Here is a 27,764-nt window from a genome sequence, read left to right as displayed (position 1 = left end):
CTGGAAAAGTAATTTGCTCTATGTATAGAATATGTCATAATTGTAAGCATATTTCCTTCACAGTTGCATGTAAAACATGTATATGAAAATCATGCTTGTATTATTGTATGGTTCAGGAATTTTTGGGCTAGGTGTTATGAAGGCATAGAAAAGATACAAAACTACAGTCTAATTACGAAACCAAGCTGCAAATTGGTTAGCACCCGCTCCCTAGACCGTGACGGACACGGGGACTGGGCTCCTGTTCACATTAGCAGAATTTCTTCGCCCTAAACAGTCAGGAGGCCGGATGCCCATCATATGCCTCTATTTATAAATATCCATGGTATTCGTTGTCTGATTGTAACAAAATATCCCAGCAGTGTAGTTTTTTTTCTGATGCCTGGATGGTATATAGTGGTATAGTGACTGATCCAATTTCTGTGTTTTTCACCTCGATATTTAATCATGTCATGTGAAAATATGATGTCTACAGGCACGTAGTAAGCCAAGTTTCATATAACCCCGAAAGATCACAGAACTTTATATTTAGATAGTTTTGAGGGTTAGCAAAGCTGTCTAGCAAAAATCATACGTAAATTTTAGTAGCTACCCTGGTTTATTATCCATGATAATAAAAGCACACAGCTGATATATTTGAATTCGTAAACCAGAAACACCGACTTTGTCATTGGTAGAGAAATCTGAAAATTTTCTTATGTAAAAAACTGATTACACCTATCTACCCAAGTACACAGCAAATACTTGTATGTATTTCTTATGTAACAACAAAGTTCCGTTGGTATCCTCAAATCAGTTTCGGCCCATAAGTGTTTTCAGGGTGCATGCGGCACAGAGATTACGTCTTACTTGCTGTAACTCTCGTTTGATGCTATAAACATACAAGTGTTATTTGTCACCATTTACTTGATGGCCAGTTAATGACTGTACAACAGGTATAATTAGTGGCTAGATCGCAGATGGGTAAACGGAGTTTAACGCTAGCTCATTTGTGCACATCTTACCACATTTGCAGTTACAGTCGCATGTCACCGAAGATTGGACTCAAAAAGAGCTCCTTTATCTCACGGTTGGGCAAGGAGGAGATAACCTCCCCCATTTCTCTGACGAAGCGTTTGTACTTTGAGGATATATATCTTGAACTCACCGTGTCTTCCATAACGAAGGCTTGAGTGAGTGAGTGAGTTTTAGTTTTACGCCGCACTCAGCAATATTCCAGCTATATGGCGGCGGTCTGTAAATAATCGAGTCTGGACCAGACAATCCAGTGATCAACAACATGAGCATCGATCTGCGTACTTGGGAACCGATGACATGTGTCAACCAAGTCAACTAGCCTGACCACCCGATCCCGTTAGTCGCCTCTTACGACAAGCTGAGTCGCCTTTAATAGCAAGCATGGGTTGCTGAAGGCCTATTCTACCCCGGAACCTTCACGGGTCACGAAGGCTTGAAGAACAGACAAAACCATTGTGTACGCTCTCGGGTAGTTTAACTTAAAGATATAGTACATCGCCATGAGTTTCAGAAGCGCAGCCATGATGCCACCCTCCACATTCACCTCTCATGACAAGGTGTTGGCAACGATGTATAGGCCGGTCAGAGTATTATCTCTTATGGACCATATGTCCTCAGAGCCACGTCAGTATCTTCAACGGTCACATCCTACAAAATTAACACAAGTTTACACTAAAATGTCTTCATTAATGTGAAAGATATGATGTTTAATTTGTACTGTAAACACACAGATTCTGGGCTCTAGACAACTTTTGTCAAAGGCAAGAAGAAAGCATGTTACCAACAGAACCCGTGAAACAACATTGCAGACACGATGCATGGCTTAACCCACATGAGTAATGAATATTTATAATGAAAAGATCATCACAGAAGGGACACAAATACTACGCAAACATTCTATACAAAACAAACATTTATGACCGACGTACGGGATACAAAGTACCACGCAGGCTTTGTGAGTCTAAATGCCCGACACGAGGTTGAAATAAATCTTCAAAACTACAAAAAGAATAACGTTTTCAGAATTGACGTCAAAATGGCCGTCAGTAGCATATGAGAACTGCGCATGACAGAGAATGCTTAGTATTCTAATTTCTGACGTCTCTTGTTCTAGTTTTTCTATATATTTAGATATATAATCAATTACGACTGTGAGACTGAGAATTGGTCATCTATGCGGCAGCATGACATACGTCTGTTCTTTAAAATCGTGGTATATGCTACTTTAGATACAGGGAGCTGATCCTAGAGCTGAATAATGGCAGTCGCTAAGACACACGAATCAAACTTCAGCTGATACGTAGGTCATTGTAGTACTCCAGCAAATAAAGTTATGAAATTTGTAAATGTGTAAATGTTTTGGGTAATGAACTGTAGAAAATACCTTTAGTGAATGCCCAGTTATCACTAACAATAGCCTTTTGACTCTTGGCGCCAAACAACTTTTGGTAGCGTTTGGGAAGAGGCAACCGCGTGTGCTTATCATGACGTCAGTTTCATGACGTCACTTTCTTAGAACATGACCTGTTCTGATCAGAACACACGTCGTCCGAACAGAAATCAAATCAAACTTTACAGAACACATACAGTCCTAATGTGTTCATTTTATCGAATGTGAAAGAACACTATGCATTCTGATACAGAAATTATTATCACTTTCTTTAAATATTTTTTTTCCAAATATCCACTTGCTTAATATTCAATATTGTCTTAAATTATCTTAACAGGTTAATGGTTATGTGGAAAGTATTTTATTCATTTCATTTTCAAAATCACAGTCTTCTAATTACACATTGTGTTCTAAAACTAGAACACCCAAGTCCTACCTCACAGACTGAACATCTGTGTTCAAAAACAGAACAGGCCTGTTCTAAATATGGGCTATGTGTTCCAATTCAGAACAGGCACGGACGCGTCCACTGTTCTGCTTGAACACTTGTGGTTTAGAGTGCGGATTTGTCAAAAAAGCAGTGTTTATGTGTGTAGATTTACTAATCTATTGTGACTACACCCTGTGGTAAAGTGCGCGTGTAAAAACATCCTCCCTTCAAAGAATCAACCACCATTGCATTGATTGATTGATTGCTCATTATTGATTAACTAAATTACTTAGAAAGGCGGACATCATACAATTAGTTGCCAAGTGTGCTATCTTGGGTGACCAATGTAAAAGACCTGAAACGATGTGTCACTTTTTCACAAATTAGACAGTTGTAAGACACACGACAGAGAGCAGGATTATTTACCAGCTGCAGACGAGTGGAATATCGTTCTTTTATGTGGATATTGATAGATACATTCCTGAACGAGGTAATAGCCTGACATTGTTGCTATAACTTTAGTCTCTTTTAAACTTAATATCTCCATTTTGTTTTAATTTATTCGTTGTAGCATTCACCAGAATCTGTATTACAGAATACATGCACTAGGTCGTGAATAGCGGGTGTGTGAAATATGATTCACGTTGACAATCTATACGTTTAGATATTACAGTCACGTTATAAATTCACTATAAGTGTAAGCAGACCGTGTTTTTTTTTTTTTTCGCTAACTTTCAAAATGCATACAAATGTATAAAGTGAGTGAGTGAGTTTAGTTTTACGCCGCACTCAGCAATATTTCAGCTATATGGCGGCGGTCTTAAATAATCGAGTCTGGACCAGACAATTCAGCAGTGATCAACAACATGAGCATAGATCCACGCAACTGGGAACCGATGACCTGTGTCAACCAAGTCAGCGAGCCTGACCACCCGATCCCGTTAGTCGCCTCTTACGGCAAGCTGAGTCGCCTCTTATGGCAAACATGGGTTGCTGAAGGCCTATTCTACCCCGGGACCTTCACGGGTCACGAAAGTATAAGGAAAACTAGTTATGGTTTTGAGACAAAGTATTAATATGTACACTGACTTCGTTATTTTTCAGTCCTAACCATTTTTTTACCACTGGCAGATGATTAACTTCAGAGTGTTTCATATGTTCCCATAATAATGACTTCATCTTTGTTCGTCAGTCTATACTGAAACTATCAATTGCACATATGGGTGGCGCAACAGAGGTCGCGAACCAGTCACGAATTCTGGGATATCATCTGGATACTCACGGGAGAAAAACAATAACAAAAGAAACCACCAGTCCACGGAAATTGCTCCGCATCAGCGCCCCTTTAAACAGAGCATGCACGTTCATCAACAACACTCCTGTCCTTCCGTGGCTGTGCTCGATGCCTGTTGCTGACACTGACGCTTTGAACGTTTGTGTCAGTTAAGTGTGACAACCGTCAAAGATATTGTTATGAATGACTGCTTTGGCATTTCTTGTGTTTCCTCTGATTTATGTCAACAGTGACAAGTTCTTTTCATCACGGAGATTAAATATTTTATTTCTCTGATGCATTCTAACGGAAGTCAGTAGAGCTGCACATGATTTTTATTCAAAGTATAATTGATACTGGCTCGAATCCCACGGATACTTTGGGGGAAAACAAATAAATAGGACTTGTTATTTGTTTGTATTTATCATAACTGCAGCAGCCTAAAGAAATACCTGCAAAACGAAAAATGTTATTGATATACTAACCTAATCGTTATTGATTCTGCGCGGTTGGGTAGCCTAATGATTATAGCATCCACTAGTCACGCTGAAGACAAGGTTCAGGTCCCCAAATGGGTACATTGTGTGAAGCCCAATTGTGATGCCACCCGCCGTGATATTGCTGGAATATTGCTAAACGCCGTAGGAAAGCAAAATACTGCTTTATTTTAACCATATTTTCACTTTTTAGAACGTGGGTAATAAATATTATACAAAACTCGTTCCCCTTTCATATCAAGTTTATGTCCCTCGTGAAAGCTCGTGACAAACCAAAATTATTTCACTCGGAACATAAACTTGATATGAAAGGGGAAGCTCGTTTAATATCCTGTGATTAGGGCAGATCGGGTCAAAGCGCGCATCCAGGGCAAAGTGACCAAATGGTGTATTTTTAGAATAAACAACAGAGGGAGCTATACGTTGCTATCAGAGATATCACAGATGACGTCATGCATCGTGCTAGCTGACGGCGTCATAAATAGCAAGCATAAAATCGGTACGTGGGGAAAAAGTTTGAAATTTAGCATTTTCATGTATGAATCATTAGAAATATAACTAACTGACTATTATCTTCGTTACTGACAAACTTAAACCTTAACATTTTAAGTGAAAATACAATGTGAAAGCTTGTAATTCTAGAGTTCGCACGCACGTATTATCTCTTCACGTTTATTTCATTTCCATTTCAAAAAGGCATATACTTTGGGGCAAAACGCACTAGTACCGGCGCGTTTTGCCCCTATGCATATACTTCATACAAAAGTCAGTTTTTTAAACTAAAAAACACGTTAACACATTGATGTAAATACATAAACGAATTGTTCAAGATGTTGAAGCATAGTTTAAAATGAAGTCTTTATTTTTCAGTCTGAAACAATGCTTGTTGATGGCCTGATATTTGAAGTTAGCGGGGAAAATCTTACAACCCAACAACTGAAAAGAGAAACTGGATATAAATTCAACAAGAAAACATTACGAAAACCAGAGACATAATGTCTTAGTGTTGCAATATCAAATTTATTTTTCTCTGAACCGGACGATGGCACACAGTGGTGTATTGTCTTTTTACTTTTCAGTCTGATTCGATGCCACCTCTACTTTGGGTTGAAGTCAACAGAAGTGATGTTAGATGTGTTCATGGACCATAAAAACAGACCAAAGGAAGATGATGATCCTATGTCAGTAGTTGCATTCGCCAAGAAATACCTTCGTCGCATACCGCTGTATGTTGACTTCAAGGAAGCACACGTCTGTCAGGAGTATTCATTGATAGAGGCCTATGTAGATGAACTGCGTATTTAAAGAAAATGGAAAAGGAAAACCAGGGTAGTTATGGTGCAGATGCACTGAAGCGAGCTATGGCAGCTGTCAAAGAGGGAACATCTATTTCTGCGGCTTCCAAGAACTTCAATATTCCAAGGAGAACACTATCACGCCATATGAAAGGTCAGGTTAATAAACCTGGTTCCGCAAAACTTGGGCGATGCAGACCAACATTAGATGACGCGTACGAACTTGAACTAGTCAATCACATAATTACTATGCAACAAATGTTCTACGGGCTGCATACTAGAGACATTCGGAAATTAGCTTTTGATTCAGCAGAAAGCAAAGGCGTTAAACATTGCTTTAACCAAAGCAAAAGAAAAACCGGAGAAGACTAGTTATCCAACATTTTGAAGCGACACCCAGAGCTGTCCATTAGGAAACCAGAACCTACAAGCTTGACACGTGTAGCTGGATTTAACAAACCAGCAGTAGACAAGTTTTATGGACTTTTGAGAGGTGAAATTACTAAACATTCAATTCAAGAGAGTTCCCTATGGAATATGGATGAGAGTGGTCTGACGGTGGTCCACAAGCCAGGACATATTCTTGCGAAGAAAGGTCAAAAGCAGGTTGGCAAAATTACAAGTGGGCAAAGGGGTAAAACAATCACTGTAGTGTGTTGTTTCAATGCAGCTGGCACATACGTACCCCCAATGATGATATATCCACGTAAGAGAATGGCTCCAACTCTGATGAACGGAGCTCCTGCTGGGTCGCTGGCGAAATGTAGTAGAAATGAGTGGATGGATCAGGATTTGTTTCTTGACTGGTTACGCCATTTCAGAGACTTTGTTCAACCTACACGTGAGAAGCCATGTCTACTACTTCTTGATGATCACAATTCCCATAAAACACTTGAAGCAATCTCATTTGCCAGAGACAACCACATTTCGATGTTGGTTTTACCGCCCCACACAACCCATCGACTTCAACCATTGGACTGCACGTTCTTTGGCCCGTTGAAGACAAAGTTTCACCAGGAAGCAGACATCTTATGCAGATGAAGATCATTATGTTGAAGCCAGCTGTCTGCCAACAGACGATGAACTTATGGATGATTCCCGTGCGGCATCGGTGGAAATTAGGGACGCGATACTTGCACTGTCTCCACTCCCTAAAGCTCAACAGAAACGTGTCAGAAAAAGGAGGAATATGTCTTCTGCAGCTGTCACCTCTTCACTTTTTAAAGAAAGGCTTGAAGAAGAGAAACGCCAACCTGACACTAGCACCAAGAGAAAACATTCTAATACCAAAGGAACGACTGCAAAAAAGACAGAAGAACAGGAAGCCACGTTCAACTGACAACACTGGTCAGGAGAAACAAACAAATTGTATTGTAACGATAGATACACTGACCCACCCAATGAAGACTGGCTCGAATGCATCAGCTGTAAGCTATGGTATCATGCTGAATATGGTGATGAAGAAGATGTTTGTGATTTATGTAAATGATTGAGTGCTTTGACAGGCCAGGACTTCCCAGTTATTTATGTGTTCACTTTAAAGTTCAGATTGTTTTAAACAAATGTTCCTTGTTTAGATAAATGCATTTCGTGACTTGGCAACAGTGATCAGGAGAAACAAACATTTTGTTTGCATTGTAACGAAAAGTACACTGACCCACCCAATGAAGATTGGTTCGAATGCATTATCTGTAACGTATTGTATCAAGCAGAATGTGGTGAAGAAGATGTTTGTGATTTTGCAAATGTTGTATTTGCTTTGACACACAAGGAGCTCCCAGTGATCTGCATGTTCGGTTTAAAGTTCAGGCTGTTTTAAACAAATGTTCCTTGTTTAGAAACAATCATTTCATATGGTGCATACAAATAAACGTGTCTTTGACCACGTCCTTTCCTTTATTATGTACTTTTGGTACGTGAAGGAAATAAACTGGTTACTTAAAAAATAGATAACCCATTTCTCTCGAAGGCATCTAAACATCTTCCTTAACGATATAGGGTTTATCACAATTGCCTTACAAAGTTAAGGGGTGCGCTTTGACCCGGTCTCCCCTATGTCAAACATTCAGTGGTGTTCTTCATGTAAAAACCTGCAGTTGTGACCAAAGCTTAGCATATGATAGTCAAACACATTTTGATTTTGTTTTTGTTTGTTTGTAGTTTATCCCCACACTTTGCAATATTCCGGTTGTATTTCGACCGTCTGTAAATAATCGAGTCCGGGCCAGAAAATCCAGTGATCAACAGCATGCACATCGATCTACGATTAAAACAGACTATCAGAAGATTACAATTATCTCAACACCAGTTGATAAAGTAAAAATATTTTTACTTTCATCAACGATCTTGTATTGATATAATGGGCGATCTTTTTGTTGCGAGGGGATATCAGTGGGATGAAATTCTATTTATCATCCCAAATCATTCTTCATTAGTTTTCAGTGAAAAGTGTACATCTCTGAACACTACGGAACCGTAGAGGGGACATGGGATGAGAAAATAAAAATCAATAATACGTCGTGGCCAAGAGATAATAAGTCGTGGCCACAAGATAATAAGTCGTGGCCACGAGATAATGAAGGTGAGGCCACGAGATAAGTTAGGCAATAGAATTGCAGTTTTTGGTCAGCCATTTTGTAGACTTTTCATACTTCCATTACTTCTCAAGTTTGGTCATATTATGAATCTTGACCTTCGCAGTGAAGTTATATCGCATTATTTCTATATCGGAATCAATTATAAGGATATTGTGTACATTCTGGATAAAATCTATGGTTTCAAACTAAGTGTGCGACACCTTAAGAGGTGAGGAGTATGAATCGTAGTCGTCGACAATTCAGCCTTCTCGTGGATGTTGTGAGTTTTATACAGTGTCAGCTATCGGCCTCAGGACAGCTGTGTGGCTACCGTATCATGTACACTAAATGTCAACAAAGCGGTCTGAAAGCTAGGATGGAAGACGTTCGATTATTTTGCGTTATCTAGATCCAGTGGGAGTTGTGTCAAAGAGACTTAATCGACTTCGTCGACGTTCCTATTATGGCGTTGGACCAAATTTTGTGTGGCATATACATGTAGATGGATATGATAAGCATAAAACATTTGGACTTCGTATCCACGCTTGTGTTTGTGGATTTTCCAGAAAGGTAATATGGATCAAGGTCTACAATACCAACAACAATCAAAAGGTAATTGGTGGATACTTTTTAAGAGGCCGTTAAGACCCACAGAGGTTGTCCACGCATTGTAAGGGCTGATCTTGGTACAGAAAATGTGCACGTCCGACAGTATCAACAATATCTTAGACGTGACAATACAGATCTACAGGCCAGACGATGCTTCATTGACGGTTCAAGCACCTCAAATCAAAGAATGGAAATCTGGTGGTCATTTCTAAGAAAGGAATGTACACAGTTTTGGATTGACATGTTCAAAGGTCTGGAGGACAATGGTGATTTCAGGGGAGATTTCTTGGACAAAAACCAGTTTTGTTTCATGGCTATTGTTCAGGTACACTTTATTGTATTACGTCAATTATCAAGTAGAAACGATTGTTCCTACGTAGAGTGACGACTTTATACATCTAAATTTTCTTTATTAAGGCAGTTATGTTGCTGTTACATGCAATGGTCAATGTAGTATAAAGCACGTATTTTTGCTGTTTTAATGTCTTAATATGCACCAGATAAATCGGTCTCAAACAACTGTGTCGCATTAACATTTTAGGATGATCTGGATTCTGTGGCTGCCGTCTGGGACAACCATTGTATTAGACCCTCAAGACACAGTGTTGCCAGTGGCCATCCAGAGCAAATGTACAGTGTCCCTGCTATATGGGAAACTGAAGATCAACTCTGTGCTGTGTCCTACGAAGACGTCTCAACCTGCCTTGAGGAATCCGTGCTTCGCTCAACAATTCCTTGTGACGAAGACGTTTATGAAATATGTACTAAGATCATGGGGAGAGACAACCTACAACCAGCAACGAATGCTCAAGAAGCAGCTGATTTGTACAGATATCTCCGACAAGAAATCTATGAGTTCCTCTCTTAAAATGTTATGTATAGTTAAGCAAGCCACTTGGGACTACCAGGTGTACGTCGTTGCTCCCTTCCACGAGGCTCGTTCTTATGGATGGTTATGATGTATAAGTTATGTATAAATGCCAGCACAAACTTTCGTGAATGTTTCTATTTCAGACATAAACCGTTTTAAAAAATTTACACTGATTCACTCTTCATCTGGTGTTGTACAAGAAATAAAGGCAATGTGAACTAAAAGTTCTAACTGATTGCAGATATGACAAATGTTTGCTGACACAAAAGCCGCAACCCTGTGATATATGCATGTGCATGCAAACAAAGCACAAGCTTAGTTTACTTGTTTTGTGCATGAATAACATAATCTCTGAATTACATAAAGCTCACACGTCATTCTTAAAATGTTTTAATTCTATAGTCACAGTCTTTTGTAGAATTACAAGCACAGCACTGATGCTAATATAACATCATCAGATGACTATTTGCTATGATAATAAGCTCTTTATCAGCATGTAAGGCAAATTATGCACTTTGAACGTTCATTCAAAAAATCATCATTCTGTTTGATACATAAAATGGATGTTCACAAATGAACATTAACATAATGACAAAAATACCCTGTTACAGCTGCTAACTGATAGCTGTTTATTGTGTTGCGTGACAGTTTTTCAAAATTACTGGAAATTTGCTACAATAACTATATAAAAAAAGCTGTAATGCTAATGGTGTAACCCACACTAAACAAAAAAACAAAAAACAAACAAAAAAAACAAAAAAAACAAAACAGGATGTCTGGGGTAGAGTGACTTCCATTAAGTGTTATTCCTGAAACAGGATTTATTCTGTCTGTTCAAAACATAACAAGATGTTCATAATATGCAATCCCAATACATCCTGTTAACAGGGCCCATGTTATTAATTCTTAGTAGTCCACAACGTAAACATTTTTTTATTTACATTACAAAACAAACATGCTCACTGCAAAACAGACATGCTTAAAATGGTCATATAAACGTATTTGGGGTTTTAAAGAAAGTACATATATCTGCACCCTTATTTTTTCATTACAATAAACGTTCACTTTTTTAAAACAAATTCTGCCCAATTTGCACATTAAGAGACAGATTTAAAAGAGTCATCGTAATTTACGAAAATGATTCAAACAACACATGGAAAACGACATTGCTCCTTAAACAAAGCATTCACAATATACCTCAAACCATTGCAAACTCAATAAAGTCTATATATTAGAAATAATTACGATATGACATTCGTCTAAAACTGTTTTGAACACTAAACGTGTAATACAATCTTCTTAAACAACCAGATACATGGGGGGGGGGGGGGGGGGGGGCTTACAACCTGCTCGTCTTTTCACTCGGAAGTGAAGATATTCACACTAATTGCAGCATTCATGTTTTTCTTGACCAGGTTATAATTACTGACCATTGGAATGTCTAATACATTTGCACATGTGTTAGCTCGGGGGAAGTTCTCTCTGTTCTCAGGGTTGAGCTCCATTGGAGTATGGAATGTCAGCTGTGGCGATGGATGGAGACCAAGGGGAGGAATGGATCCCGCGCCAGCCGCAAAAACCAATATGTCCCTCAGGGTAACTGATTCTGTGCCCTCTGGAAGTACAGTTTTGTCAAACAAAGATAGGTTGAAAAGTGTACCAAACATATCAGCACATTAAATACTATATAACTTACCGTTTTAATTCACTAAACAATATGTAAGCAACCATATTCACTCACTAAACAGTATGTAACAAACCATATTCACTCACTAACAATGTGGAATCGAAATTCTTTCTAAAATTACTGTTACTGCTATAACTATTGTATTGGTATGAATGGGATTGTGGGGTGGGGATTGTGGGGCATAGCCATTAGACATGTCATAAATAGTACAAACGGAAAATAGATCGTGACACGCGAAAGCAGTTAGAATTTTGCAGGTGAGCATAGCCACGCGCAAGAGAGGTCATTTACTCAGTCCTGATCATGTCTCGTTATCCGGATTCAAAAACGTGCTCTAGCTTTACATATAGATAGTCGTGTGTTATGTCTGGGATATGACCCTCGGGCGTTATTGAAATGTAAGCTCGGTCCCCGCGAGAAATGCCCAAGGTTTGAAGGTCCGAGGGCACTTCCCAAGGTAAGAGGGCTTACTTTTCATTAATGCCCTCGGGTCATGTTATATAAATACATATATACCAACCAAAGAGATACTTTGGATATAATTTCAATATTTGGTCTATACTGTTGAAATCAACTGGGATGCGACTGGCAGTCGACGCCTCACAATGCACTTGCGCTGCAGCAGGAACACACGGTTCATATCGACAAACAACCTCATTCTTCATAGTGATCCTTCGTAGTCTAGTGGATATAACCTAATAAGCGAAGGTTTGCGGGTTGGAAACCGGGTGTCGGCCCTACATGTAAGAAAGTCAGCGGTGGCTAGACAAAGTCGCGTCAATCTCCAAGACAAATAACAATTCAAAGTCCAGGGCTATTCCTCAGAAAATCCCCGGGCAGAGGGACGTTATTAACCCTCTAGAACCCACTGTATCACCAGTGATACAGAAAATTTAATTGTTGGTATCTAATCACTCATTATACTGAAAGAATTAATTTCACAGCGTCCGAATTCTTAATATGATATATTTCAAGATCACATTTCATTTCGTGCTTCCTTCCTAACTTTCAACTCACCCAGCACTTCCTGTTCAATCACTGACACATGGTCTGATGATGCGTGAAACAGGTGGAATTTAAATCCATCCCCACTGACTAAAATGTAAGTTCCATTTATGTTCAAGTTGTTGTTTTCCTTTCTCTTTTACATGAATTTAACAGTAGATGTCAACATTTCACTGAAATAATTATGCATTCTTAACAGATAATTTTAGAAAATCATATGTATCACACGTGATACAATGGGACAAAGGCATATTTTGTTGTATCACCAGTGATACATTTCGGGACTTTGAGGAATGTGTAAACTCACTTACTATTTTAACATCGATGGTAATGAATCATGAAAAATGTAGTTATAATTAAATTAGTTACAGTATCAAAGAGTGTGAAACACAGATGCAGTACCTTCCATTTCTTCGGAATGGAGAACATCCTTGATGAGGATTTAACAGAAGGTGAGTATGAAACCTCCTGTGATGAATACATTCCCAGCACAGCGGGTGAGAGTGAGGATGAAGTCGATGCCACTCCCAAAAAACAAAAGGAGAGGTTCACCTAAGCAGGCTTTTCGCAGGTAACCTGTTCACGTCCCTTCCTCTAGTAAATGAGCTAGACAAGCAAGGAATTTTGTATGTTGGAACAGTGAGGCTCAAGATGAAAAGTCCTTGAAAAAGGAAGGGCAAGGAAGTATGGACTCAAAGGTGGAATTCAACGCTGTAATCATAGCCGTCAGATGGTACGATAACCGTGCTGTGGATCTGGTGTCCTCTTATGTTGGCAGGGAGCCTCAATGTGAAGTGAAGAGTTTTGATAAAAAGGCGAAAAGGACGATGATGGTGAAGTGCCCTAAGATTGTACAAGAGTACAATACTTTCATGGGAGGGATTGACTTACTGGATTCTTTAACAGCCCTATATAAACCTGGTTTGAAATCACGCAGGTGATACATGTACATTTGGTTACATACAGTTCACATTGCACTGGTAAATGCCTGGCTGCTGTATCGGCGACACTGCAAACTACTGAAGGTGAAACATCACATGAAGCTGTGCACATTCCAAGAGCTTGTTGCAGGAAGCCTGGTTGCCAAGAAGCAGTCGATTGGTCGCCCAAGAGCTACTGATCTTAGCCCTCCATCAGTTCGCGCAGTGAAGCGTAAACAGACAGCTGCTGACATCCGTTTTGACCAAGTAAACCATCTTCCTGAATTTGCAGAGGAACGATGCCAAAAAAGGAACTGTACACACCTCACATATGTAATGCGTGTCAAGTGCAAAGAGTATGCTTGCATCCTTAAGGAGAGAAACTGTTTTGGTCAGTTTCATCTGTAGAAGACTCTAACTGCCATGTCCGTCCAAACATCCTTGATGCTGATTGATACTGCTCAAGTTGCACCTGCTTTCACTTGTTCAAGTTGTGTTTAATGCAATTGTTCAAATGTTCTTAATTCTACAAGCTCTTTTGTGTCATTCTTGAATGGATATCGACAAGACATTTTACTGTTCGGTTTCCATCTGTGCAATGCAAAGATACTCAGATATATTGTGCAAATTCAAATTGTGCCAAGGTTCTTCATCGTTTGAAGATAGTTTTATGAATTATTAATAAACCCAGTCTACAAAAAGTGTTGTTTTCAGTCTCTTTAAGTATGTGTTATGTTTTTTCAGTCTTGACCCAAAGTGCATCACAGGTGATACGGATCCTTAACAAATCACAAAGACCCAGCGTATCACATGTGATACAAATAAAAAAGAATAAACAACTGTTCGAAATGTTGAAAACAAAACATGTCTGTTCTAGTTAGACCAGATATGTGTCAGATTTCAAGTTGCATATTTTTCGGATGTCTAAAACTTGGTTTGGGTCCTAGAGGGTTAAGATAACGCCCGGGGCTCAGGGTCGTTATTAAGATAATTGCCTTGGACACAGGGACATTATTTAGATAAGTAATACCCGAAGAAGTGAGATTGTATCAGATTTGAGGAATATTATAAAGAAAAGTGTCACTTAAGAGCAATAGAGTGACGTCACTGTCGGTTTATTATGACGTTTATATAACGTCTGACTGTTTTTCTTATCCCATTACCCGCTACGTCCAGAAGATAGTCCATCCAATGGCTGACTGTCCCTGCTTCCATTCTGCGCCTGTTGCTTCCAGGTTCGGAAAATGATGACACGCTGAACACCATTTCAAGCAGAGAAGTGTTCAATTCGTACGTTTCATCAAAACAGAAAAGTTCTCTTACTTCTGTGCTGTGATGAATCATTTCTGCATGCACTCCCAAAGTGGCTAGTCCCTTTTGGAATCTAGGAATAAATATAATTTGTGCTATTATGCAGTAGACATGAATCTCATAAAGACCCAGAAGGCATGAACTTCACTTAGCTTGAAGTAGTTTGTGTAAGGAAACAAATAAACTACGCACTTTAACTCTCACGATATCCACGGATTATCCACTTTATGAAATAAATTTTATCTTGATCATTTTCCCATTTCATGTGTTTGTGTCACTGGAACGCTCTCCTAAAGACAGTTTCATACATATCTCATGAACGATCAATTCTAAAATACCAAAATTCATGTGTATAATTGTGAATAGCTGTCATGAATAATCTCTGGTTTTACTGTGAAAACATTTCTAATATGTTTGGGTTTTAATGAACTTTTGCGTATTAAATTGTGGCAGATACTAAAATTACTTTATCCTTTGTTGCATTATGACACTATTCAGCAACACCAACACTAACGAACCCAATTGCATTTAACAATATTAATAGTAAACATCAACGCCTTGGGACTGTCATTTATCGTGGCTGCCTAATAAGATTCACTGGGCCATTTGTGGCGACGTATAGAAAACAATACAGGCAATACTGATTAGACGTCAGAATGACTCCAGGTGTTCGCGAAAAGAGGGAACGTGGACTGATCTAGCCGTAGCACCCACCATGCACTTATACTGTTAGTGACCTATTTGGTAGAAATATAATTCTGTCTAGCATAAAACGTTTGGGAGGATTTAACAAGACCGTGAACGATTAAACGTTGCCTTTTTCATTCTAGAAGCTGGGTAGGTGAAAGATGGTGAATTATTTTTATGGATATACGACTTCTTCATTCTGTATAGGTGACGTTGCAACATAGATTCTGATGTCGCTGTAAGTGACAAGTGAATCTATGTCGAAACGTCGTCCATACAAAATAGGGAAGTCGTATATTCATAAAAATAGTCTTCACCCTTGACCAAATCTTCATTGAAAAGTTTAGCAGCAATACATACTAATCTAGGCACTCTTTGATTCTGCCAAGCACAATGTAAAGGATCAGGGCATCACGAAGTTCATCCTTCTTTGCAAAGGAGAGAGAGAGTAAGAGAATAGCAACCAGCAAGTTGGATAAGTTGATCAGCACCTCCTACGGCATCCAGGAACGAAGACATGTCTTTCGCATTTCGTATCTAGAAACACTATAGTTTTAAGTATTCAGAAACAAAGAAATCATGAAAGAGTTAATTAATGACATTTAATTGATGAATATACGCAAAAATGTTATTTGAGGGATAACATCTGGATTCCATGTCCGGTGACTGTATGGTTGTAGTGGTACATGGTGGAAGTAGCCATGCTGGCAAACTGGTGCCTATTCTTATGGTGTGGGTTCTTATGGTATGCCGAATGGCACTCAAGCACAAAGTACTTGAATCGCTACTGTTACATATAGTGTTATTTCCAATATAGCAATGTTGAAAGAGTATGAAACTATACATACATGTATTTCTCAAGTGTAATTCTAGTTGATACATTTTGTTTAATGAATGAAACATATATGACACTAAACGACCACGCAAATGCTGTTAAGGCAGTTACACATCTTTAAACGCATCATGTAAAGCTAATCAGGGAACTGAGTTTGAATCGACCTTCAGCAGACTTCCTCTCTGTGCGACATCTTGGATGTCATCAATCTTTGGCTGAATTTGACTGTCTCCAACAACTGTACTGAACAGCAGTGGACTGAAAAACCGTGGAAGAGGTCCATTGTGAACTATAGAATATGCTATCATCTTCCCAACTGTCAAGTAGAGACCGCTTTGTAGAGCTAAAATAAGAAAACTTATATGAGTGGAACCATACACCTTTAAATATAATTTGTTCCGAGACTACTACTATAGATGTATTCTACCTTTTACTATTTGGGATACAGCTTGACATATGTAAATAAAACATATCTAGTCATGATACTGTTATAAATATGTCAAAGAGCTAAAAAGTACAATTATACAAAATATTGAATAGCAATATAATCCTGTTCAATTCAAGTCCAATGACCCATATTCTATCCGTAAAGTTGAGTTCAAAGTAAACAAATGGTTATGCAAAAATCAATATACATCACAGAACGTGTCGGTTCTTACCAGTGTAATTCAAATCCAGCATCTCTTTTGTGTCGCCACCCTTGAATATTGGGAGAAGATATTTCTTTCATAAGCAATCTTAAAAGCTCCCTGCTTGGACCGCCATCGTCTATTGCATATTCTCCAGCAAACTTAACAGACAATCCATTTTAAGGTTTGAAAGATGGCCTGTTGAAAGCTCTGATGCAACCAGACATTACATTATGTCTTGTGACATTTACAATGTTCCGTCTTTCTTTATTGATCACTGATGCGAGTCTGGTCAAAATATCGTGTAGATTTTCTGAAAGGCTGTAAAATAAGAAAAACAATTCTGAACTCAGGCCAAATTATTTTAACAGCTTGTGGGAGACCTTTAATGTTTCATTTTCCGTTTTATGGATATGAAAGAATACACTTGATAATACCTATGGCAAATACAACTGACCTTATACTTTATATCTAAGATTAATGTTTGCATAAACGTATGTCAGTGACTGCGGAAATGCTGACTGATGATACCTACATGGATTTTTAATAAGCTGCAAGTCAGCTCAAACGGGAAAATGGCAAACGTTTTACTTTATTAGCGTGACTGATTCAGATTTAGTAAACTTAAATTTACTAATGAAACTGATTTTCCCTTATGTTTGAATCACATAAATAATTCTCTCACCGCACGGCCTCAAGTCTAATGGGTGAAGGCTGGGACAGTGGCTGGTCATTCCGAGTATGCAAAAGGTCCCTGTTGGACTGCCTTGGTATGTCAAATACTGGTAAGTCACTTTCTTCGTTTGAATCCACGCCATTGTATGTGACCGTGTTGAATACAGTTTCGCCACTCTGGTCCTCAACATCTATTTCGGCTTCCTCGCCATCTGATGAAATAACATAGTCTAGATCTGGTAGTGAATCATCAGTTGAAATTGACTGCATTGGCTGCAAGGGGGCGAAACAATAAAGTATGAAATATAAAGTACCACAACCGAGTGCCTACCAATGTAAAATATGTCCAGACAGGTTGATTAAAATAATAACTATCCAACTGACATTGACCGTGATCTTTCCCCAACCAAACCTCAAATCACACACATCAGCGATTGCGTGACGTTTACAAGAGACATTGTGCAGATAATAATAGTGGATACTAGATGTTTGCAAAGACTTAGCAACTGACTTATATTAACTGTATCTTATAGGGTGGAGATAGTTTAGCAAGTAGAATAGGGTTGGGTGAAATTTTATCTCTTTACAAGATATGATATTTCGCTGACTGTTTTATAAACTAGTTTATCTTTTGTATGCTTTATTTGACAATACTCTATGAATTCTAGTTTATCCTTACCGAACGATGTATAAGGGTGACGTCATCATTCATCATTATATTGGGGTGTTTTTTTTCTGTTGTAACCCCTAGAAATGTATAACCCATTTGTTGGATCACATCACTTTTATTCTTCGGGAGTTGATTTAAATCAAATTTCTACGGTATAAATATGGTTCCATCCATTAAAGTTATACGTACACTGCACGAGTTGAAAACAACAGTCGGCGTGCCTGCAGAAGCAGTAGTCGTCCCCAAAGAACTAGAAGGCGTCCTCGTTAAAGCTGAAGGCGTCCCTGTACAAGCAGTAGGCATCCAGGTAGAAGCGTCCCAATAGAAGCAGTGGGTGTCCCGGTAAAAGAAGTAGGCATCCCAGTAGAAGAAGTAGGTGTCCCGGTCGAAGAAGTAGGCGTCCCAGTAGAAGCAGTAGGCGTCCCGGTAGAAGCAACTGGAGTGCCTTCATCAATCTTTGTTGTCCAGGTTATTTAGAAAAAAACACACCAATGTCTAGAATCTCCAAAAGAACAAATCTAAGGGATTTCATACAGAAAGCTCTTCATCATTCATCTCAAGGATAAGGCTTGGGTCGATCTTAACAAATATTTTTATGTCTTTTAGCGGTTTTATCACATGAATGCTTATACTTTTACTCATATGAATAATAGTAATAATTCTAAACTTATCTTAATGTTACCGTTTTTTATCTTCTGATTACATATGAAATCATTTATCAATCTATTGGTAAGATTTGGCCCTTCAAAACGCTGAACTTGAACTTGTAATTAGGTCTTTGGGGAAATGGTCAAGAATCATAAATATGGTACAAAATCGCCTATCTAAAAGCAAAGCTTACTTCTTCATCGCTTAATGATATATACACTTGTGCCAAGAGAACCGTTTAGAGGGAAAATGCAGACTGCGTAATGAATGTGATTTTTACATGCAAACCTAAAGAATACATTTTACGTGAAAACCCTATCTTCTTTCTACCTTGTCAGCAGCAAGTAGCTGAACGTTTTCTTTGGGAACACCCCTGTCTCTGAGAAAACGCTCGAGGTTCTCCATCTTAAAATCCAAAATACGTAACCTGAATGTCCATTGGCCAAATTATGTCGTGGCCACGACTTATTATTGATTTTTATTTTCTCATCTCATGTCCCCTCTACGGTTCCGTAGAACACAGTACTGCCAAAATCTACTGTCAAACGATATCACCATGGAGATATCATCTGTTATTACACAAGTGTAATACCGCTTGACGTGTGACGTCAAAATGATTCAAAGTTGTGACCTCACTATGCTAATGTCCCTGTCGCAATTTTACTAGATCTTGCGAGTGTGTGCTCACACTACGGGCAATTTTGCCGCAGTTTCTGCCAATTTATGTTGACGAGTAATAAACAGAATACTAAACTTGCTTCCGTGAAATGCCATTTTTCTTTAACGCGTTAAAGATTTAGTATCAAACTCGCTTTGGCTCGTTTAATACCAAATCATTAACTCGTGTAAAATAAATGGTATTACAGTTTTGGATGATAAAACATTGAATCTACATCCTCTGCATCTTACCAGCTCACTCACTTGTATGACTGCATAGCTAAGACGATGGATAGTGGCAAAGAGGTACGCGCCGTAGTGTGCAACATAAGTAAAGCGTTTGATAGTAGAGTTTGGCACAGGGGTCTTTTGCAGAGGTTATGGGCTAGTGAAATTCGCATATCTCTCGTATTATGGCTTGAAAATTATCTAAATATTAATTTTTAAAAAAAACAAAAACAGTTTAAGTAATACATGGGTATAAATCAAATGTCTAATCATTTCAAGCTAGCGTCCCTCGGGGATCAGTCCTAAGACCTTTCATGTTTGTGGTTTATATCAATGATATTGATGAAGATAATATATTATTTGCCGATGGTACATCCTGATATGTGATAATTAATGGTCCTATTTTATCTTCCAACATGTTAAACGATGATGTAAATATAATAGCTAAATGTGTCCTGACATTGAAAGTAGGCTTTAATCCCAACAAAAATTGAATCTATCACATTTCCTAAAAAGTTAACAGTAACATCAATGCAAGATCCCATAATGAATTATACTGATAAAGGCTGTCAACACTCATAAACATCTGGGGCTGACTTTTCCAAACGATGGCCACTGGAATACACATACAGATGCAATTATTTCTAAAGTTAGTCCCATGATCAATTGCTTAAAGGTCACATGCAACGAAAAATACAACTTTGCAGATTCTGATTCCTTTCTTGTCAAAGTTAGATTCAAGAATTTCAGGTAGTCACCGTATCATAGAAGTACAGTGTTCCCAGAAATTATTGAGAAAATCTTTGTTTTTTTTCTTATGATGCTAAGATTGGAAAAAGGGCTTTCACTATGCACTAAGCATACTAAATAAGGGAGACAACTCTTGAAGGCTTAGAAGGCAGCTCATTACGTCAAGAGTTATCTCCCTTGTCTGAGCAGACGGCTTCCTGTGTTGACATGGCAGAATTTACAGCAAGAGAGAAAAGAAAGCTCATTCTAGATGATTTTGAAAGGGGTGAGGCTGATGCTAAAGTGTTAGCTTGTAGACATGGTATTCCTCTGTCTACAGTATACAGAACTTTGAAGAATATTCAAACAGGAACCGGGATAGAGCACAAAGCAGGGGCAGGTCGGCCTAGGAAATTCAGTGTTGTGGATCGCCGAAGACTTGGGCAGATTGTGAGTAGGGGCAAATTGAAAAGTGTTGAGAACATCAGAAATGAAATGATTAGCAGAGGAAGTCCTCAGGTATGCAATGAAACAGTTAGGCAGGAATTACAGAGACTTAATTGGGTGAAAAAACTTGGAATTCCCTCGCCGTTGGTGAAAGATGCACAAAAGGAAAAACGTTTAAACTGGTGTCGGGCTCATGAAAATCAAGATTGGGATAATGTTTTCTTTTCGGATGAAAGTTCTGTTTGGCTTTTCCCTAATTGTGTGAAAATTTGGACCAAAGATACTGTCAAACCTATCTACCAGCGACCAAAACAGCCCGAAGTTTCACATGTGGGGTGGCATATCGGCTCGCGGAGTGACGCCATTGTGTGTTTTCACGGGAAACTTGACAAAAGAAAGATACGTTGACATTCCAAATGGTCACCTTCTTCCGACAGCACAAACATTGTATGAAGATGATTGGATTTTCCAGCATGATAATGACCCAAAACACACTGCGCGCTACACAAAACAGTGGTTGTCGGGCGAAAATGTTCAAGTTTTAGACTGGTCCAGTTACAGCCCAGACCTAAACCCAATTGAGAATGTGTGGGGAGTCATGAAGGACAGAATAAACCAAAAGGGACTGAGAAATATTGAAGATATGAAGGCCGAGGTGGTCCAATATTGGGATACCCTGTCACACAATTACCTACAAACTTTGATGGGTAGTGTGCCTAGGCGTATTCAGGCATGCATTGCTGAGCGAGGAGGTCTAACAAAGTACTAAAACAAGACTGAGACTGTAAAAGGATGATGTTTTAACATTATGTAAGTAAAACGCCAGAAGTTAATAAACGTAATGAGTTACATGACGCAACATGATTCTCAATAATTTCTGGGAATACTATACATAAGGAATCTCGAGGGAGGCCTCAGACTTAGAATAGCCGTTACTCTGAAAGAGACCACACTACCCTTGCAAAACCAGAACCTAGGATGTCATCGATAGCTCTCAGAACTGTGCCAGTTATTCTCACAAATGGCAAAAGAAGAATATGTGTGAATGCGTTACTGGATGATGCTAGTAGTATGTCCTATCTGACTGACGATGTAGCTTTAGTATTGGGACAGTTTCTATAAATGTATTGAATGGCAGTACAGAAACACTTCAGTCAAAGTCTGTCAGTTTCCAAATTGAAAGTGTAAGTGGTGACATCACGTGTAACAGGTGATATGCAGGTAATTGACTGGGAAAGGCATAAAGGTAAGTGAGTGAGTGAGTGAGTTAATATTTAACGTCACATCGGCAATGTCTCAGCTATATCGTGACGAGAACATTTAATACTGAAATGAAATACATGTATAGTATACAAACCTGTCAGCGATGGACAGTAAAACAACTAGAATATCACAAATGAGATTAAAACTAGTGTGGAAAGTTAAAACTAATATCACTATTCGGACAATACAGTATAAAATCAGGCTATGGATTGCCAGCAACTGAAGGTAGATCACCATACTAGGAACCATAGGGACTTACAGTGCCTTTGCTACCTGCAAAGACCCTAGTCGGATTTACATCATACCCTCAGCTGTTAGCAATTTAGACACATGTAGCCAAAAATTAAAAATACAGATATGTAAGAACAGTGGAAAGTTTAAATTTTCTATGAATGTTTTTGGACTTACGTACCCTCTCAGGAGGACAATAATTTTATAATACCTCAACCCCCTTTGAGAGTACAGTCATCAACAATTCAAGTTACCAATCCAAACTTCCAATAATTAAAATACATCTATTTACACAACATATTTTCAAAATTCAGCCAAAAAATCAATTTCTTTTAAAAAACCAATAATTAAATGAGAACTAACGCTGGTAAAAAGATCCTTAATTGTTTTACCTGTAAAATACTTATCCCTTGTGATGGATGGAGTATTCAACACAGTCAAGCAGGACACGCTTGACTGTGACTCTCTCATCACAAGGGATACAAAATGGAGAATCCTCACCTTTCAAAAGATATGAATGAGTATATCTAGTATGGCCAAAATGACATCGTCTTAAAATAACCTCTTCAAATCTGGACTGACAACCCAAGTAGGTGTAACCAATATACGGTTTTATTTCGTGTAATTTATTTATACCTACTTGGGTGTCCCACCTCTTCTGCATCAGATCACGGATGTAAGTTCTAATGCTAGCGTTGTAATCAGAGTATGGAATAAGAAGTGGTGTCACAGATTTGTTGAGTGCTGCCTTAGCAGCAAGATCAGCCATTGCGTTACAGGAAATGCCTACGTGGCTGGGTTACCAACAAAAGACGATGTCGTATTGGCCAGTAGCAAGATTATTATACAGTTCAATAATTTCAAGTAAAAGTGGATGTTTACAAGAAATATTTTTAATCGCCTGAAGGCAAGAAAGAGAGATTATAGATTAAGATTGAATAGATTATATACTGTTTACGTTTAGGGTGTCTTTGAAGATATTTGAGAGCTGTTAATATGGCGTTTGCTTCTGCTGTAAAAATAGAGCTGTTATCTGGAATTCTAGAGGATATTGTTCTGCATCCAATGACAGTGGCACAAACTACTGCACCACCGTCCTTGGACCCATCTGTAAATAAGGGTTTATAATTGCTATGTTAATGTTTTAATTGATGATATTCTTGTTTATATTGTAAGTCATTTGTTTCTGATTGTTTAAATGATGTTAATGTTAGGTCAACTTGTGGCCTAACCAACTGCCAAGGAGGAGAAGGAAGAAGACGGGATGGCGATATACTTTCCAGCTCAATACCGCCAGAGGAAATAAATGGTTTAATTCTGTGCCCAAGAGGTGGAACAAGAGAAGACTTTTTGTTATACAAATCCTCATAAAGCGGATTGAACACACAGTTATAGGCAGGGTTTGATTCATTAGAATATAATTTAGTAATGTATTGTAAAGCTAATTTTATTAGCTTTCGGCCTCAACGTAGAGACTATCAATAGGTGAAGTTCTGAAAGGCCCAAGACAAAGTCTTAAGCCTTGATGGTGGACAGAACCAAGAAGTTTAAGGTTGCTTTTGCAGGCTCCACCATATACGATGGAGCCATAATCGAGTTTCGAACGGACCGGTGATTGATATAGGTGTAAGAGGGTTGCTTGATCCCCTCCCCACTTTGAGTTGGAAACAACTTTCAACAAATCAAGAGCCTTCAGGCATTTAGTTTTAAGGGACTTAATATGAGGCAGAAATGTTAAGTGGGAGTCAAAGATTAGGCCCAAGAACTTGGCCTCCTTTCCAACTTTGTTGGGAGTGCCATCTAGGGATAGTTCAGGGTCCTTATGTGGCTTATATTTTCTGCAAAAATGTATACAATTAGTTTTGGATTTAGAAAATTTAAAGCCGTTTTCAAGACACCATTTATTTATTTTGTTTAAACAAAGCTGCAGTTGCCGTTCACTAGTATGTATATTTTTCCCACGACAAGAAATATTAAAATCATCCACAAATAACGTCCATCAATTGAATCGTTTAAAACTTTTGATAAACTATTTATCTTTAGGCTAAAAAGCGTGACCGACAAAATACTGCCATGTGGAACACCCTGATCCTGATTGTAATGATCAGACAGGGTAGAACCCACTCGGACTTGAAACTGTCTGTCATTTAACAAGTTGGCTATAAATTGAGGTAAACGACCTCGCAAACCGAAGTCATGTAAGTCTCTTAAAATACCATATTTCCAGGTTGTGTCATATGCTTTTTCTAGATCAAAAAAGATAGCCACAGCATGTTGTTTATTAATTAGTGCATTTTTAACAAATGATTCCAGTCGCACTAAGTGATCGACAGTTTTGCGGAAACCACACTGTATATCTGTTATAAGGTTATTTGTTTCCAAGTACTAGTCGATTGTTTATCATGCGTTCCATGGTCTTGCAAACACAGCTAGTTAACGAAATCGGCCGATAATTGGATGGATCGGTATGATCACGTCAAGGTTTAGGTATTGTACTACTATAGCGTCATGCCATGAAGAGGGAAATTTACCTGAGTCCAAATATCATCAAAAATACATAAGAGCGTCTCTAAACAGGACTCTAGTAAGTGCTTAAGGAGTTGATAATGTATGTTATCAGATCCTGTAACAATGGCATGAGCTTGATCAAGAGCAGTATGGAGTTCATGAATAGAAAATGTTTCATTATAATCTTCCCCATTATCAGAATTGAAATTAATAGTTTTCTTTTCTTGTTGTTTTTGATGCTGCTGGAATTAAGGTAAATAATTAGAAGAGGAAGAGTGTTTAGCGAGGGTTTCACCCAGTTTATTCGCAATATCTGATTTATCTGTAAGTAACTGATCTCCATGTTTAAGATGATGGACAGTAGATTTAGTACCCTTACCTTTAATTTTCTGCTCCATGTTCCATACCTTGGACATGGGTGTCCGAGAATTTATTTTGGATACATAATTTTGCCAAGATTGGCGTTTGTTCTGTTTAAAAGTACGCCGCGCTTTAGCATTTAAATTTTAAATTCATTTAAATTAAGCACCACAGGGTGGCGACGAAATAATGTTCTGCTTTTTTCCTTGCCTTCCTAGCTTGTTTGCATTCATTGTTGAACCATGGTTTTCGAGTATGTGGAACTGCGGAGGACTTTGGTATACACTCATCAGCTATGGAATTCAGTTCCTCAGAAAAACATTTAATAACATCAGGAACGTCAATAAAGCCTTCGGGTTTAAGTTTCCCAGCACACAGTGTTTCATACAAAGCCCAGTCAGCCTTTTTAAAATTCCGTCTTGATGATGGAGGAAAATCAGATGGAGTTACAGCTTTTAATATAGTAGGAAAATGGTCACTTCCACACAGGTCATCGTGGACTGACCATTCGAATTCATTTAGCAGTTCTGAATTTGTCGAGAGCAGAATAAGTCCCTGTACCGGGTGTAAATATGTGTTGGAACCATCATTATAAATACATAAATCATTGTCAGAACAAAAGTCCTCCAACAATTTACCTTTAGTGTTTGTAGTTACACTACCCCAGAGTGGGTTGTGGCCATTTAAATCTCCCATTATAATACAGGGCTTCGGGAGCTGATCACATTTAGCTTGAAGATCGGTTTTGGCAAACGCCGAAGATGGTGAAATATAAAGAGAGCATAGCGTAAACGCTACATGTAAAGTAATTCTCACTGCAACAGCCTGCATATTAGTATTAAGTGAAACAGGGCTTTGAATAACGTTTTGTCTGACTAGAATGGATGATCCGCCAGTGGCTCTATCACCCGGAGGCGAAAAACAATGATATGCATTAAAATGATGAAGGTCAAATGTATCTGTCTCTTGGAGACGCATCGCTGAAGGTGTAAAATCTTGGACTAATAGCTGTAATTCATGTAAATTAGTCCTCAATCCTCTGCAGTTCCACTGTACAATATTATTAGAATAAACTATCTTTTGGGGGGATTTATTGAGGATTTACCCAGCACTCTTTTGGAGGGCGCCAAGCTATGTGCCCTAGAATGGACGTTTTCACACACGTCCATGTCCTCCAAAGATCCATATTTGTTGTGTATCTGATTTATTTTTTTCCGACCCTTTCGGGGCTCTTCCACTAAGTTTTTTTGAGGACTCATGCTTCAGTTTAGTTTTGCTTGTACTAGCTGATTGCGCATCAGATGACGATTGAGATTGTGAACGCGACTGAGATGGTGACTTAGGATCACAAAATGACTCTGGCTGCTTTTGTGACTGACTAGGAAGTGATTCCGTAGTTTGAGATGATGCAGTAGGATAGAAAATCTGTGAAGAATCACATTTGACCCAAGTCAAATTTGTTTGACAGCTTGTGGAAGAAGTAGATATTTTATGGCTCGGTTCAGTTGATGTTCTGGTTATAGAAGCATAACTGTCTGGAAGTTCAGATCTCTTTACAAGTTTTTAGGCATCAGACAAACTGATATTTGTGGTAGATTTGATCTTGTTAATTTCCATGTGTTCTTTCCAAATCGGACGCTCTTTCGAAAAAGATGAATGGTTTCCTGAACAGTTGGTGCATTTTTTAAAGGTACTTGTACAGTCTTCTGTTGTATGTGTCACCTCACCACAGTGAGCACACACACCGGACATTGTACAAGTATTTACACCATGGCCGTACTTCTGGCATTTAAAACATCTGAGCGGGTTCGGAATGTACACGTCAACCTTGATGTTGCAATAACCAGCCTTGAGTGATTTATGAGCTGTCGGAGATGAAAAGGAGAACAAATACGTGTTGGTTTCATTGTTTTCAGGGGTTGAAAAACGTTTGACGTAGAGCACACCTTGATCTTTCATTTCGTACCCAATATCAAGTTCTGACATTTCAGCAAATAGTCGATCGCGGTCTCTGACGATGCCTTTGCTTGTATTTAAGGTCTTGTGGGCGGTGACAGTAACTGGAACACCTACGAACGATTCAGTGCTCATAAGGTTGGCCGACTGCTGTCTTTTAGCGCATTCGACCAGCAGCCCACCCGACCGTAACTTTCTCATGTTCTTGACTTCTCCAGCAATACCCTGAATACCTTTAGATAAGGCGAAAGGGTTCAGCTTTAAAGGTGTCTTGTCAATAGTTTCAATCACTAAAAAACGTGGCCAAAAATCAATTGATTTGGACGGTCGCAGGTCATCATCAATAGGATCAGTTTCAAG

General features: G+C 38.7%; 1 protein-coding gene and 1 pseudogene across 1 annotated transcript; one reads left to right on the top strand and one right to left on the bottom strand.

Moving 5' to 3' along the window:
* Positions 1–6,439: 6,439 nt before the first annotated feature.
* LOC137274804 (uncharacterized) lies at positions 6,440–6,943 on the top strand. Its single transcript, XM_067808136.1, has one exon. The coding sequence runs from the start codon at positions 6,440–6,442 to the stop codon at positions 6,941–6,943; it is 504 nt and encodes a 167-aa protein (XP_067664237.1).
* Positions 6,944–10,341: 3,398 nt separating this feature from the next.
* Positions 10,342–27,764, bottom strand: part of LOC137296440 (G2/M phase-specific E3 ubiquitin-protein ligase-like) — a 99,545-nt pseudogene continuing 82,122 nt past the window's right edge.

Source organism: Haliotis asinina, chromosome 1, assembly GCF_037392515.1.
Source record: "Haliotis asinina isolate JCU_RB_2024 chromosome 1, JCU_Hal_asi_v2, whole genome shotgun sequence".
Classification (NCBI taxonomy): Eukaryota; Metazoa; Mollusca; class Gastropoda; order Lepetellida; family Haliotidae; genus Haliotis; species Haliotis asinina.
This window is presented reverse-complemented; position numbering and strand designations above follow the sequence as displayed.

Excerpts from the sequence above, each read along its gene's own strand:
- LOC137274804 (XM_067808136.1), top strand. The coding sequence starts at position 6,440 with ATGGATGAGAGTGGTCTGACGGTGGTCCACAAGCCAGGACATATTCTT.